Source organism: Rhinatrema bivittatum, chromosome 3 (genome assembly GCF_901001135.1).
Source record: "Rhinatrema bivittatum chromosome 3, aRhiBiv1.1, whole genome shotgun sequence".
Lineage (NCBI taxonomy): Eukaryota > Metazoa > Chordata > Amphibia > Gymnophiona > Rhinatrematidae > Rhinatrema > Rhinatrema bivittatum.
In genome coordinates this window covers 2,484,786-2,501,242 of record NC_042617.1, presented here as the reverse complement: position 1 = coordinate 2,501,242, position 16,457 = coordinate 2,484,786, and the positions used below count along the sequence as shown (strand labels likewise).

Here is a 16,457-nt window from a genome sequence, read left to right as displayed (position 1 = left end):
CACGGCCCCACTGCAGTTCAGGCTCATACCATGTCAGTCTACAGTCTTCTTTCAGCATTTTAAATACCTTCCTCTATCTTTCATTTTCTGTCAATCTTCTATTGTTGTGCTCTTTGATCTATCAGGATGCTTTTACATAAGAGCATAAGATGTGCCAGGTTGAGTGAGACCAAAGGTCCATTGAGCCCAGCATCCTGTCTCTGACAGAGGCCAATCCAGCTCACAAGTAGTCAGCAGAACAAGTGTGTGTGGGAATGTTTTATACTATGTCTTTTCATGTTATAATGCACCTCAACCAGTTTTTTGTTTTGAGCCCAGAATATTCAGAATTTGTATATAAGAATAAATCCATTCCTTATTGCTGACTCTCAGGGCTAAGTGGTGGCCTTCCCAAAGCTATCTGGCTAATGGGTGGTGACACTGATCCCTTATCTCAGACCCTGTCCTTACCTGTTGGATCAGTCTCTCACCATTCTGTCAATAAATGCCTTCTCTTCTCAGTTGCCTTCCTTGATGTCCCACAAGGCTCTGTTCTATCTATCCTCATACCCCAAAGTGCCTTTATTCCTTCTTTTGGCTTTCTACACCACTCATATGCTGATGGCGTTCAGCTTTGCACGCCTTCTCTTACATTTCGTCTTTTCTATCTTACCAACTATATTCCTCTGTCACTGCTGTGCGCTCACTTCCCAGTGCAAAATCCTTCCAAGGATCATGTTCTACAGTTATTCACCTCCTGCCCATGCCACAGGTCATTTACTCTCCTGCTTCCCATTCCACTCTCACATCAAACATTTGAGCTCTTAACCTTTAAATGCATTCATGACATTGTATCTGGTTACCTTTCCTTCCAGCTCCATCATACTTCTAACGTCCTTCATTTCTTATCACAGACCCTTCCACTTCCCATCCTAAGGAAAACAAAATGCTACTTCTTCCTTCACATCTAAACTTAAAGGCTATTGTTTACAGCTGGCCTAGCTTAACTCTTAACCATTGAAACTCTGTTTTCAGTCTACCATATAATTTGTTTTATTCTGTAAAGTGCCCTAGTCATTGTACCATATAAAAACTGAAAAAAAACAAACAACAATGCAAGATCCATCATGACTATTGTTGTAAGCGTATTTTGTTCACTCACATTGCTGTTTCCTTATCAGCAGTGGGTCACATCAGACCACCTTCAAAGTCCTGCTGCTGGATACTTATCAGTTATGTGCATCACAGTTTGTTGCTGGCCACAAATACAACATGGCTAATGATGCTGGACCCACCTCTGAAGATTTACAGTGCAGTGATCTGGGACAATATAATATTTATTCAGAAAACCCCATTCAATTGAAGCCTGTTGGATGCTTGTATCATGCAGTGGCCAATGCCTTCAGCACTGTTCATCTTCATTTGGTTCTGTAGTGGTGCATTGCAGCATTGTGGGAATTATGAAATAAAGTGAAATATTGGTTGGTAAAATAAGTCCTTAGGCTGCAGTAAATGGATATTTCAACAAAGTTATTGGAGCAGCCTTGCTTTAGTGCTTCCATGTCTGATGGTGGCACAATGCTGCTGAGATCTGGAGGTGACGTATGAGGTGCAGGACTGAATTAAGTTGTATCTTTTAATCTTTATTTCCATGAATACTCAGTGACTGAAGTCTGCTAAGAGAATTGTTGCGAGTTTTTACACTGGCAGCTGTTGCTCTAAGATGTTTAAGTTATGTGAATGATCAGTACAAGGTACATAGCAAAAAAAAAAAAGATGAGATTACTTACTTGATAATCTCCTTTTCCTTAGTGTAGACAGATGGACTCAGAACGAATGGGTATAGTATGCTCGTGTTAGCAGTTGGAGATGGATCTGACATCAGCACGGGTATATATACCCCCACAGGAAGCGTAGCAACTCAGTAATCTTCCTTGCAAAAGCTGTTATGGATGTGTGTACTGACGCTCAGTGAAATAGTGAAACAGGATTCCCCTGACCGATTGATAGTAGCTGGAGACCACCAACATACCCAACCGGAAGGCGTCGACACCTGGCAAAAGGGGACGCTCTTATGTAAACAAATGACATAGCTTACCATGAATCGGTGAAACCCATATACACAGGCAGCTGGGTGGGATGCTGAGTCCATCTGTCTACACTAAGGAAAAGGAGATTATCAGGTAAGTAATCTCAACATTTCCTGGCGTGTAGCCAGATGGACTCAGAACGAATGGGATGTACAAAAGCTTTACTCCCAGCCTGGGCGGGAGGCTGCCTGAGGACCATGTAGTACCACCCTCGCAAATGCTGTGTCCTCCCTGGCCTGGACGTCCAGACGGTAGAACCTGGAGAAGGTATGGAGGGAGGACCATGTCGCCGCTTTACAGATTTCTGCAGGCGACAGCATCCTGGATTCCGCCCAGGATGCCGCTTGTGCTCTGGTAGAATGAGCCTTGACTTGTAGAGGCGGAGACTTCCCAGCATCCACGTAAGCTGCTCGGATAACTTCTTCAATCCATCGGGCGATGGTGGGCCGCGAGGCCGCTTCACTTTGTTTCTTACCATTGTGCAGGACGAACAGATGGTCCGTCTTTCATATCTCATGTCACTTCCAGATATCTGGGCGGCAATCTGCCAATGTCGAGATGGCGTAATAAACGCCCTTCTTCAGATTTCTTCAAACCCGCCGTGGTAGGCAAGGATATGGTTTGGTTAAGGTGAAACTGTGAAACCACTTTCGGTAGAAAGGAGGGAACTGTGTGAAGATGGATAGCCTCAGGAGTGATTCTGAGAAATGGATCACGGCAGGACAGTGCTTGTAGCTCTGAGATGCGGCGGGCTGAACATACAGCCAGCAAGAACACCATCTTCAAAGTGAGAGAATGGAGAGACAGGCCCCGAAGGGGTCTGAAGGTGTATCCCGCGAGGAAATCCAAAACAAGGTTGAGGTTCCACAGAGGCACAGGCCACTTCAGTGGCAGACGAATATGCTTGACTCCTTTCAGGAAGCAAGAAACATCTGGGTGCTTGGCAATGGGCTTGCCATCCCTCCTGGGACCGTAGTAAGACAGCACAGCCACCTGAACCTTGATGAAGCTGAGGGAGAGACTCTTCTGAAGTCCATCTTGCAGGAATCCAACACAATAGGGATTGTGGTCGCATGTGGATTGGTGCCATGAGTGTCGCACCATGCTTCAAATACTCTCCAGATCCTTACGTAGGTGAGGGATGTGGAAAACTTGCGAGCTCGGAGGAGTGTATCTATCACGGGCTCCGAGTAACCTCTTTTCTTCAGTCTAGCCCTCACAATGGCCAGACCGTAAGAGAGAATTGAGCTGGATCCTCGTGGAGGATGGGACCTTGACGTAGAAGGTCCCGGAGAGGAGGCAGGGGAAGAGGCTCCCCTGCCAGTAGTCTTCTCATGTCCGCGTACCAGGGTCTTCTTGGCCAGTCTGGTGCCACTAGAAGAACTAGGCCCCAGTGTTTGTGAATCTTGTGGATGATGGCGCCCAGCAGAGGCCACGGAGGAAAGGCATATAGCAGAGTCCCTGGAGGCCATGGCTGAACCAGGGCATCGATTCTGTGTGAGAACGGATCGCGCTTGCGGCTGAAGTATCTGGGTACTTGAGCATTGGACTTGTCCGCCAGTAAATCCATGTCCGGAATCCCCCAGTGATCCACAATCATCTGGAAGGCTGTGGGTGACAGCTGCCACTCTCCCGGATTTAGGCTTTCTCTGCTGAGGAAGTCTGCCGTGGTGTTGTCCTTCCCGGCAATGTGGACGGCGGAGATGTCCTGAAGATTCGCCTCTGCCCAAGCCATCAGTGGGGCGATCTCCAGAGATACTTGTCGGCTTCTGGTTCCGCCCTGACGGTTGATGTATGCCACCGTGGTGGCGTTGTCGGACATCACTCTGACTGCTCTGTTCTTCAGTCTGTGAGCAAATCTAAGGCATGCCAATCGGACTGCCCGAGCCTCTAGACGGTTGATGTTCCACGCTGACTCTTCTCTGTTCCACCACCCTTGTGCGGTAAGTCCTTCGCAGTGTACACCCCAGCCGCTCAGGCTGGCATCTGTGGTGAACAGAGTCCACGTGGGGGAGGACATCTTCGACCCCCTGCTCATGTGGTCGGACTGCAACCACCACCGTAACTGGGTCCGTACTCTGGCAGGCAGAGGTAGGTGCGTGGAATAGTTCCGGAAACGGGGGCTCCATCGAGAGAGCAGGGAGCGTTGCAGAGGTCTCATATGGGCCCTTGCCCAAGGTACCACTTCCAGGGTGGATGCCATGAGACCAAGAACCTGCAGATAATCCCAAGCTATGGGCCGACTGGCTCCCATCAAGTACCGGATACGCGTCTGAAGTTTCAACCTTCTCTTGGCAGTGAGACTGACTGTGTCTGCCTGGGTGTCGAACTGTACTCCCAGGTATTCCAGCAACTGGGAAGGCTGTAGGCAACTCTTGCTGAGATTGATTATCCAGCCCAAGCTTTCCAGAAGGGCGATCACTCTGTCGGTTGTCCGATGGCTCTCCTCTCGTGATTTCGCCCTGATCAGCCAATCGTCTAGGTAGGGATGGACCAGAATTCCTTCCCGTCTGAGTGCCGCTGCTACCACTACGACCACCTTGGTGAAGGTCCGCGGTGACGTGGCCAACCCGAAGGGCAGAGCCCGAATTTGAAAGTGGCGTCCTAGAACCTTGAAGCGGAAGTAGCGCTGATGATCCGGATGGATCGGGATATGCAGGTAGGCTTCCGACAAGTCTAATGCCGTGAGGAATTCTCCTGGCTGTACTGCGGTCTTGACAGAGCGCAGAGTTTCCATGCAAAACCTCGGGACTCTTAAGTATCGATTGACTGACTTGAGGTCCAGTACGGGCCGAAATAAATGAAATAGTCATAGACATGCGCCTATCACGGGCGCTCAATACCTGAACAAGGCCCACAAAATGGTGCCCTCCACAGCGTGCTACGCCGCCGATCCTTGGTTCCTCGGAGACCAGAAGTAAGAGATGTACGCCTTACCTGATCCTCGGCGCTTCCCGGCTGGAACCCGGGCGGTCTCTGGCTGCGGGGGGAGAGGGCAAGTACCTTCACCGCCGCGTTTGAGGATATGCACCCGCTGCCTCGTCCATGCCGGGACAGAGGCGCCTCGCTCGCCACGCCCGAGCCTCGCCCGGGGGCTACGTCCCTGCCGCGATTCGGCCACTGGACCAAGGTCTTAAACCTCCGGGGGATCACGGAAATCACCCCGGGAAACTCTACTGGGGGAGGGACCCCAAGGGTATCACCGCAGGAGTGCGGGGCTCGATGTTGCAGTAGAAATTTAGTAAGAAGAAAGTAGAAAGTAGATTGGAAACACGCTCAGCGAGCGTGCAGGCTCTCCAAACTGCTTTGGAGATGGAAATTACTGAGTTGCTACGCTTCCTGTGGGGGTATATATACCCGTGCTGACGTCAGATCAGTCTCCAACTGCTAACATGAGCATACTATACCCATTCGTTCTGAGTCCATCTGGCTACACGCCAGGAAAACTTAATTTGAACTGATGATCTTCCATGGTAGCGAGTAAATAGAAGCCATGTGACTAGGATGAAGAGATTCATCTTTCACAGCAATGAAAAACTGGAGGCATTCAGTGATGCATAGGAAAAGAACACAATCAAATCTTTAGGTGCTTTGAGAAATGCATAGCTATACAATGTGTAAACAACCAACCAGCATTTAACCAATTTCATAATATCCAAGTGTAGGTGATCATAAAGCGTATCAAAGTTTATGTTTGGATTTCAGCGCAGACGGCATCTGCATGCCTGAAGATTCCTGATACTATTTATTCCAGGTCATGCTTGGAAAGATTACAGAGTTGGATTAAATAACCAAGTAATCCACAACTCTGAGCTCTCTAGGCACTTGTTTTCCGATGCATGCAGGCTCTGAACTGCTGGGCTTAAGTAATGATAACGTGTCCAGATGATGAAGGTCTCAGGCTGTATCATCTGCTGCACGTGTTGCGCTTTTTCTGAACACTGTTCTTGGCGAGTGTAGTCCTAGCCAGCACCTGACTGCTCGTACTTCTGCCCCAGGGAAGTCTGGCTTGTTTTATGCTTAATATATTTTCTCTCGCAGCTCTAGTGGTCCCAGCACCTTGTAAGAAACAGAAGCAGCAAGAGCTGAAGATTTGTTTCCACTTTTCAGGAGAATGACGTCAAGGCTTCAGGAGCACTCTTTTTTGAATGGGTTACTTAACTGCAAGCACTCGACTTGAGATGCGTCAGAAATCCAGGAGACAGCAGGCTGGAGATATGTCGTGTGTCAGTCAATACTCTTGTAGTACCTGGGTGGGTTTTGTCTGAACCATTGGTGCCACATATTATGAATTTGTTCCTAATGTGTCGGTGAGTTAGAGCTCTTGCCACTTTAATGACTCATAAGGCAAGAAAGGTATCTGTGAAAAGACAATCTTATGCGAGAGTGCCTGACAGGACGTGTGTGACAGCATGGCCGCTGCTTCTCTGCAGGTGACCCTTATCACCTGGCAGAATGATTTCCTTCCTGGACCCTGCACCTGTCAGTAACATTCTTTTAATAATTGTATAGTAAAAGCAAATAAAAAGGGGGTAACTAAGGAGGGTGTTAATTGTTCTGCCCATGTCCATCTCCAGCAGAAAAGCTTGAACGCTGTGAATATTAAAACAAATAAGAAATGGTGTGAGAAGGGAGCTCAGAAATAAGAGGTTGTTTTAGGAAAAATATATCAAGTGCAGGAAGAAGGGAGAAGCTCAGGGACAGACACTGTAGAGAGCTGAAACGTTACATACTTTGTACTCCAGGCAGGCACACCTAGCCGCGCTGGCTTGTAGGATATTCTCTCCCCCACTTTTGTTTAACTCTTACATTTATCATTCCCCTCCCTGCGTGCGAGAAGCCAGGTCTTTGCTCTCATGGTTTTTTCATCTCCTAATGAGATGTTATTTCCGTGAGCTGTTAATCTTACATGTTTAATTTTACTCCACGCTTTACTTGACACGTAATACTTTATTTAGATCTGTGATATTATTTATTATTATTATTTAAGGCTTTTCTATACCGACTTTCTTGATACAGATCAAATCAACTCGGTTTACATTGAACAAAGTAGAACTATAACCAACCATATAACAAGTGACAATTTGAAGGAGCATGAAAGTTACACTTCTGCTGCTCAGTAATGCCCCTATAGATATGACCCCATTAGTATAATTTCTTTTAATAGAGATCCATGAAATTTGTCCCTCTAGTTACAATTAACCGTGTCTCTCATTTCTTTCTTGGTTAACTTAAATTTTTTTTTTTTTTAATTATCTAACTTGTTTCTCTTCAAGTTAATTTCTACTATGCTAAAATTCTTCTTTATTTGTCATTGTCATTATTCTCTTAAGTTAAAATATTATTTGTAAAGCACTGCTGCTAATCGCTATGTTTATTTAGCGCTGTTGCAAAGTATTGTTGAATATAAACCGATGTGAGGTTACTAAAGGAATGTCTGTATATAAAAGCTACAAATAAATAAATACATAAAATATTCATGGTGAGTATGCAAATCTCTCTGATGCATATTCATTATGGATATCCTGAAAACCCAAGAGAGGGCAGAAACACTGCCCTGGGCAAACCTTCAGTCTTACACCTGCCCGTCAGGAAGAATTGGCACAGCATCACATCTCACATCTATCACGTCCTGCATCCCTCTCCCTGTACCCTCTTGTCCATAGTCCCCAGTATCCCCTTCCCTTTACCCACCAGTCAGCATCTTCCTCTTTCTCCCCTTCACTCCCTGAGGGCTTTCTGCAGGCCCCAGCATCCTCGCTCTCCACCTCCTACCTGAACAGAATCTTCTCTCAACAGCTCTCTCACCCACCCAGCTTCCTCTCTGACCATTCCCCACTTGTAGGCAGCATCCATTACCTTCTCTTGTGCAGCCATGCCTTAAAAGTGGCTAGCTGGCCTTTGGAAGTTATTGCCACCCACTTCCACCCTCCCCCCAAAATGTTGGCACCCTAGTTTGCTAAATGGAAGAACTGACACTGTCTGCACTCTTTCAAGTAAAGACTGGTGGTCTTGTCGGATTGGAATGTGGAGGTAGGGCTCCGAAAGGTCCAGGGAGGTTAAGAACTCCCCCAGTTGTACGGCCATTATGACAGAGCGTAGAGTTTCCATGCGGAAATGAACTACCCATAGATGACGGTTGATGCTCTTGAAATCCAGGATGGGACGAAAGGAACCCTCTTTCTTGGGAACGATAAAATAGGTGGAATAGCACCCCATATTTCCCTGGGGCGCAGGCACTGGAATTATAGTCTTCAAATCGAGAAGCCTTGACAAGATAGATTCCATCAACAGCTGCTTGTGCTGGAAGTGGCACAGGGACATCATGAATATGTCCCATTGGATACTGCAAAACTCCACCGTGTATCCTTCCCATATGATATCCAGTACCCACTTGTCTGATGTAATCTCAACCCACCGCTGGTAGAAGAGGGATAGTTGACCCACTATAACTCCTCGTCCTGTGGATGGGTCTGCAAAACTTCATTGGGGAGTTCAGGCCGAACCTGAGCCCAAACCAGTCCCTCTCTTCGGTTGTCAACTCCAAAAGGACTGAGGCCTTCCCGAGGACCGAGACATCTGAAATGGGAAGTTCCTGTACGGTTGAAATAACTGGGAGCCCCTGGCCCAACCCCTCATAGGCGAGAGGCGCTGTGACCTCCTTCTCTTATCTTCCTGTAGCCGAGGCACCGGAGATTCACCCCATTTGCTGGCCAGCTTTTACAATTTGCTACCAAATACAAGAGATCTCTTGAAGGGCATTTTTATAAGGTTTGCTTTTGAGGTCACGTCTGCCGACCAATTTCACAGCCACAGTTGTCTTCTGGCCCCACCACTGAGGCCACTCCCCTGGCCGAGGTACGAACTAGATCAGAGCTCACGTCCACAAAAAAGCCCATGGCAGGCTCCATCACCCCTCTGGAATGCGCCCAGCCATCTGTATCTCTCGAGAGAAGCAGGCACAAGCGAGCCACCAGGGCGCAACAGGAAGCAATCTGCAGTGTCATTGCAGTCGCATCAAAGGCTTGCTTAAGGATGGACTCCAACCTCCTATCATGCACATCCTTCAAGGCCACGCCTCCCTCCACTGGGATAGTTGTTCGCTTTGAAATGGCACAGACCAGGGTGTCCACTATGAGGAAGCGAAGGTGTTCTCTGGCCATCGAGTCCAGGGCCTCCAATGCCCGTCCCCCTTTAAAGCTGGCTTCTGGGGCATCCCATTCCAGGTCGATTAACTCCTGGATGGCTTCCATCATTGGAAAGTAGCAAGAGGCTTTCCATAGAGACACTAGGATGGGATTCTTCTTTGGTTCCGACAAAGGGTCCATATGCTGAGAACTCCCAGAGTTTTCAGGGTCTGGGAAACCAGGACCAGTAATTCACCTCTATGGAAAAACCGTAACATGGTCCAGTACAGCTCCAGGCCTGGAGGGATTTCCCCATCCTCCAACAGTCTGCCTCTTCTTCGTCATCCGTGGTGTCTGGGTCCCTGTCAGGGATACCCTTGGTAAGATAAGGCATGTCTCTGAACGGGCTGGGAAGGCGAAGCCTTCCCAGCTGGGGATCTGTCTAGGCAGGGGCAGGAGCTGACTGTGCCTGTACGAAGGCTTGAAGGCCTTGAAAAAAATTCAACCTAAGAAAAGGCCGCTGGGTCCATACCTAACCAGAAGGAACTGGGGTAAGTGTCGCTGAATTGCCCTCTCCTGAGGTGGATCCAGCCCTGGGATTACTCAGGTCCAGGGTGCTACTGGGTAAGATTGAGGCCGATTCATCTTCCGAATGAGAGGGACCAGGTTTGGAGAAGTTCTGGGAATCCAAGCCTCCCTTGGCCTCCTCACAGTGCTGACACAGGATGAAATCCAGGTCAGACTGTGCAGCCCTTATATGACAGGCAGTACAAAGAGTGTCACTTGTGCTTCTTTGCTGCCAGAGCCATAATAAACAGTAACTTGTGCATTCAGTCAGCTAGCGCTTGGTCCAAGTGCGCAGAGATCTGCCACGGCACGCAGTATAAGCATGTATAAATATATATAAGTGTAAAAGCGCCCTTAAGTGTGAATGTATGCAACTGATTGTGTGCAAACATATGCGTGGACTTATGCGTGCAAATATGTGCGAGCTCGTGCACACAGGTATGCACGCGTTAGGCACACAGCCAGGTAGACCTGCACTGCGTGCACCGGATGGCCTATGGGAGGGGGAAGATGGCGCCGCTGTGGCCTACGATGTGGACGGCCCACCGAGCCTGAAGTGGGGCCAAGCCCGTCGGGGGTCTGCTCAACCAGCTTGAAAAGCCCCTTGCCCCAACAGGATTGGGAACGTCGTCGGTAGGGGGCGCCGAGCAAGGAGACCGGCGAAAAGTCTTAGCGAAGCCCTTCCAAATCTCTGAATCAGAGGAGTCCTTTCTCTACTTACCTGGGCTCAACACTTACCGGCTGAGTACAGAGACAATCTCTGGCCGCGCTCAGCTTCCTGCACCCGCTGCCTTTCAGATGCTTCAGCAGCAAAGTCCACGCCAGGAACTGGCTACAGGACCAAGGCGCATCTCTGAGGGATCTCGGAAATCACCTCAGGAATTCTCAACTGGGGGAGGGACCTTTAGGTATCACCACAGGAGAGCAGGGCTCGATCTTTCTTCAATTTAAAGGTAGATTTTCTTCTTCTAACGAGTACTGCGATCCCAATAAACACCAATGCCAGTGTAGGGATAGCATGTCTATATCTGCTAGGAGACAGAGAGATACTGGAGGACAGAGGTCACTGCAGGGGATGTATGTAAGGTGACGTCAGCTCTGAAACCTGACTCTGTCTCCATCTGCTAGCAGGGGAGCATAACCAATTGGTCCTGAGTCCATCTGGCTACACGCTAGGAAAAGCAGATTAATTCCTGGGCTCACTTCCAGAGATACCAATAGCTTTCTGTACTCTACCTGGGTAATAATGTGTTGTGGACTTTTCCTTCAGAAACTTATCCAAACCTCTTTTAAACCCCGCTATGGTCGTTGCCTTGACCACGTCCTCTGGCAACGGATTCCACAGCTTGTTAGTGCGCTGAGTACTTCCTACGATTTGTTTTGAATCTGCTGGTTATTCAGTTTCATGGAAAGTACCCTTGTTTTAGTATTTGAGAAGATAAATAACCCGTTCCACCCTTCTCATGATTTTGTAAACGTCTATCATGCAAAGCCATAGAGGCACCCATTGGAACAGTGTATTAGTAAGAGAGAGCTGCCCAAGGAGCCTGAGGAAAAACCAATACTGGTTTAATAAGAGCAGCCATGGCGGAAGAGCATGAGAAGTAAGTGTGGCACTGGGAGGAGATCAGTGCCCTGTCTGGTGCTGCTGCTGCTCAGGGACCAGGGCTCTTCTCTACTCACTGCAGGGAAACCAGAGAAGCAGGAATGGCAGGAGAAGACAGAAGCCCTTCCTCTCTGTCCCTGCAGCCACTCCAACAGTTTCTGCCAGCATCAAAGAGGCACGGGCAGGGGGACATGAAAGAGGGAAAGGCAATAATTAATGCTTCACCATCATCAGCGGACAAGAATGCAACTCCCAAAATAAATGAGAAGGGGGATAACAGCGCTCAAATCAAGCAAGACAGAAGGGGAAGAGAAAGATTGCTCTGAATGAGTGAGACGGGAGGGGGAAAATGAGTGAAATAGGGAAACACAAGTCCTCAGGACAAGTGAGACGGGGAGAGGGGAAGAGTGCACTCAGAGCGAGTGAGACAGGGAGAGGGGAAGAGTGCACTCAGAGTGAGTGAGACAGGGAGGGGGAATGCAAGTGCTCAGACAAGTGACACAGGGAAGGGGAAAGTGAGTGCTCAAAGCGAGTGAGAGGGGGAGGAGGAAGCAAACACTCAGACAGTAAAACAGGGAGGAGGAAAGTGAGTGTCCAGACTGGATACACCAGAGGCTGCCTTACAAGAAATGCTGTCTCAAAGGTAGCTGGGAAAAAAAGCTTGTGACTGAACAGGCCCATCTAGCTGGCTTTACCTTAGTGCTGGTTAGCTGGGCCCTTCGTTGCTTGCACTTACAAGAAATGCTGTCTTGTGACTGAACAGGCCCATCTAGCTGGCTTTACCTTAGTGCTGGTTAGCTGGGCCCTTCGTTGCTTGGACTTACAAGAAGGTACCTGGTACAGGAACATACTCCTTTCAGGACACAGGCTATATTGTGCAGGGGAGGGTATGTGATGAGCTGCCTAACACTACTCCAAAAAACCTAGGGAAGGGTTAAAGCAAGTGCTTGAAAAAAAATTACTTTACAGAAAGTTTTTAAGTCCTCAGGAAAAACAAAATTGATTTCACAAAGTTTAAAAATCCTAAGCACAAATAAGCGAGAAGCAGACTATGCCCACTTCATTCTCACACTAAGTGCCTGGATGTTTTTAACTGGCTATAAAGTTCTCACAAAGAAAAAAAACTCTTAAAAGCCCTACATGTAAGAAAGAAACCTCTAGAGAAATATAACCCTCCAGCAAAAGTACTATTACAATTATTTGATAACATCATTCAACCAATCCTCTTCCACAGGAGCGAGGTCGGGGGCAGCGGGATCCAGCATGGGAGCAAATCCCAGCAGAAACCCCGTAGCTCCGAATTCTGCATCAACAGAAATACCCTAACAGGCACAGAGCAGAACGCACCATACAAAAAGTCTATTTAAATTCTGGTGTCAGCTCAGTAAAAGCTTTCACTACTAGGTACACTGTGACGTAGCACAACATCCTGCAAAAACACCCAGCAGCTATGTACTGCGAGAACCCAAACAGTAACAACTCTACCTATGAAAAGGCAAAACTGCAAATATTACACCAGGCCCTAGACTGGAACACAGAACAAGCTGCACTGCTATAGATCCCCACCCCCAAAAAACCTACAACAAGAGCAGAACGGCTCACCTCGGTCACATGCAGAACCCAGAGAATGGAGAGACCATAAATTAGGAAAACAAATATGCAGACAAAAACTGAACAGGAAGCCTCAAGAAGCCAGACTCTGCATACAGTGCAACACTGGAGAAATAGAAACAGAAATGCATCCCCTCCTGTGCAAAACACAAAGATCAGATGCACCTTCCCCAAAGCTGAGCAAGAAATCAAAGACAACCCATAAAATATGAGCATGGGGGAAACTGGAGAAACAGCAGCTAGAAACAGCATGGATCAGCTTCAGGATGTTTCTCCCCTGTACTCTCTAGGGTGAGGCCAGCCATGGAAGATACAGAGGTCTGGGAAGAGGATGGTTGAGAACAGCAAGAACAGATATATCAGAGCCTTCATAGAGGGGGAAAGCAGCGGGGTGATTTTGTAAGAAAACTGAACCAGGTCAGGGTGGAAGGGGTCCTGTGCCAACTCTCTGCCACCCTCCACCTCCATTTCCCCAGCCCCAAACTGCTTTCTCCTCCTCCTCCTCCCACCCATTCCCATGGGGTGAGATGAGTAGCCTCCTTCTTTGGCAGCTGGCAGGATGAGCTCTGCCAGCCCCCACAGCATGGGACAGGTCTCATGGAAGTGAACTCTTGTTCTGTGGCATGGTTGGCACAGCTTAGTAAGCAAAGCCCCTAGGCCCACACCGACAGCTGGCAGATGCGCCCTGAGCTGGGACAGAGCTGGAGCTTCACCTCTACTAACCCTGTTCCCTAAAGGTTGATACACCTTGGGGTCCAGGGGCCAGCAGAAGTTAGGCAATGGTCCCACAGGGCAAAGATGAAGACAGTCCAGGGCCAAGCAGAGGTCAGAGAATCACCAGGTAGAAGCCGAGGGTCAAGGCAGGCAACATAGCCCAGGTCCGAAGCAATGGTCAGTGGCAAGTGGCAGGCAAGAGAATAGTTCAGTTCTGAAGCAGGAGTGAAGCCATGCAAGACAAGCTGAAGCTAGGTGGGAACCTGAGCAGGGCAGGAATCAGCACTTTTCCCCTCCTCAATCTACAAGCAATACCCCATAATGACAAAGCAAAATCAGGTTTGCAAAAATCTGTGCAATTAAAAAAAAACAAAACTGAAATATCACATTTACATAAGTATTGAGATCCTTTACTCAGTACTTTGTTGAGGCTCCTTTTGCAGTAAATGCAGCCTCAAGTAGTCTTATTTATTTATTTTTAACTTTTCTATACCGACGTTCCTGTAACAGATACAAATCACATCGGTTTACAATGTAACTGCAAAATTCGCTCATGGGCGATACAATGAACAGGGGAGACAATTAATGGATCGGGTCATAACAATGCATAACAGAAACCTAACATGTCATCTCAAAACCGGTGAGATGATAACTGAGAAAAACAATAGAGACAGTGTACTGGACTGAGGAGTCTTACTAAAGTGTCAGCTAGAATGAATCGGGCAGAGGGAGAGGGAAGGTTAAGTGTCAGGGAAGGCTTGGCTGAATAGCCAAGTCTTGAGTTTTTTTTTGAAAGTCAATGGGCACGGCTCTTGTCTGAGGTCTGGAGGCAATGCGTTCCATTGATGGGGTCCTGCTGTCGACATGGCGCACTTCCTTAAGGATGTTTTCGCTTGCGGGGCGTAAAGAGTGTTTTTATAGGCACTTCTGATTGATCTAGATGAGGTATGTGGTCTAAGTTGTATAGAAGTGTTGAGGGATGTGAGGTTGTGTTTCACTTTATATATGATCGTGAGGACTTTGAAGAGAATTCTGGATTTGATGGGTAGCCAGTGGAGATACTGAAGGGTGGGGGTGATATGTTCCCTTTGTTTGGTATTGGTGAGAATCCTGGCTGCTGAGTTCTGGACCATTTGGAGGGGTTTGATATAGTTGGCTGGGAGACTGAGAAGGAGGGAATTGCAATAGTCCAATTTTGGAAGGATGATGGATTGCAGCACCAATCTGAAGTGCTGGAAGTGAAGGAGAGGTTTTAGGTTTCTGAGGACTTGCAGTTTGAAGAAGCACTCCTTAGTGGTGGTGTTCACAAACTTCTTAAGGTTCAGCTGGTTATCCAGGATCACGCCCAGGTCTTGGACAGCTGGATAGTGTTTAATACTTGAATTGGCTGATTGGAAGAGTACCGTGAGATATGAGGTGTGTCGGGGTCTTCTTGAGAGATAAGAATCTCAGTCTTGTCTGTGTTCAGGACCAGGTTGAGGATGGAAAGAAGGTGGTTAATTGCTTGAAGACAGTTGTTTCAGTGGTTAAGAGATTTTTTGTAGAGATTCTGTAATCGGGATGAGTATTTGGACGTCGTCCGCGTACAAGTAGTGGGATAGTTTTAGCTTCGTAAGTAGGTGGCAGAGTGGTAGAAGGTAGATGTTAAATAGTGTAGGTGAGAGGGAAGATCCTTGGGGGTACACCTAGGTTGGAGCGGATGGGGGGAGATTCTTTATTGTTAATCCTGACTTTAAAGCACCTGTTGGACAGGAAGGATCTGAACCAACTGAGAGCAGGACCCTTGATGCCTAAGCCTTGTAGTCATTCTAAGAGGATAGTATGGTTCACCGTGACAGAAGCGGCTGATATATCGAGGAGCGCAAGAAGGTAGGTTTGTCCTTTTTCCATGTTTATTAGGATGGTGTCTGCTAGGGATAGAAGAAGTGTTTCTGTGCTGAAGGTTTTACGGAATCCATATTGAGAGGGGGAGAGAATGTTATGTTCCTCCAAGTATTCAGATAGCTGTTTGTTAACTATTTTTTCCATGATTTTTGCAATTATGGGAAGGTTAGCTATTGGGCGGAAGTTGGCTGGGTCCATTGTAGATAAGTTAGGCTTTTTTAGGATAGGTTTGAGCACGGCGAGCTTTAGTTGATCAGGCACTAGGCCTTGGGTTAAGGAGAGGTTGATGATTTCCGAGATTGAAATAGTGTTTGGGATGTTAAATAGAAGGTTGGGCGGTATTGGGTCTGAAGGATGCGAAGCCGGTTTTAGTTTTTTGAGGATGCTTTCTATCTCCAGAGAAGAAGTAGGCTCGAAGGCTTCGAGCAATGAGTTTTGTTGTGGTGGGGAAGGGGGGGGGGGCGAGAGTTGGTGTTGCAGAGGGTGTGGAGAGTGAGGCGGTTAGGTTAGGGATTTTTTTCTCAAAGTATTTTGCAAGTTCCGTGGCTTTGTTGAGTGCGAGGTCATCTGGAATGATGGGTGGAGATGGTTTGGTGAGCGCCGAGACATATGCGAAGAGGGCTTTCGAATTGAAGATGAAATGGTGGATTTTCTTAGCGAAGAAGTCTTTCTTCATTCTGAGGATGGAGATCCTATAAGCGTTAAGTAGAGATTTGTAGGCAGCTAATGAGGAGGTGGAGGGTTTTTTTTCGCCAAATGTGTTCTTTTCTCCTGAGGTCTTGTTTGAGGGCCTTCAGTTCTGGGTGAACCATGGTTTTCTTTTATTGGATGAGGGGCGTAGGACTTTGGTGGAGGTGGGATAGGCTTGATCTGCAACTT

General features: G+C 47.7%; 1 protein-coding gene across 8 annotated transcripts in view; it reads right to left on the bottom strand.

The window, feature by feature from the left end:
- Window positions 1-16,457, bottom strand: part of KLC4 (kinesin light chain 4) — a 253,009-nt gene that overhangs the window by 162,354 nt on the left and 74,198 nt on the right. Inside the window, exon 11 of one of the 8 annotated variants that reach the window (XM_029592808.1) lies at window positions 5,495-6,662. The exons of the other annotated variants lie outside the window; for them this stretch is intronic. Coding sequence (XP_029448668.1) covers window positions 6,618-6,662 — 45 coding nt within the window. The 3' untranslated portion in view covers window positions 5,495-6,617. Of the gene's footprint in view, window positions 1-5,494; window positions 6,663-16,457 lie in introns of those variants that run through there. 8 annotated transcript variants of the gene reach the window in all.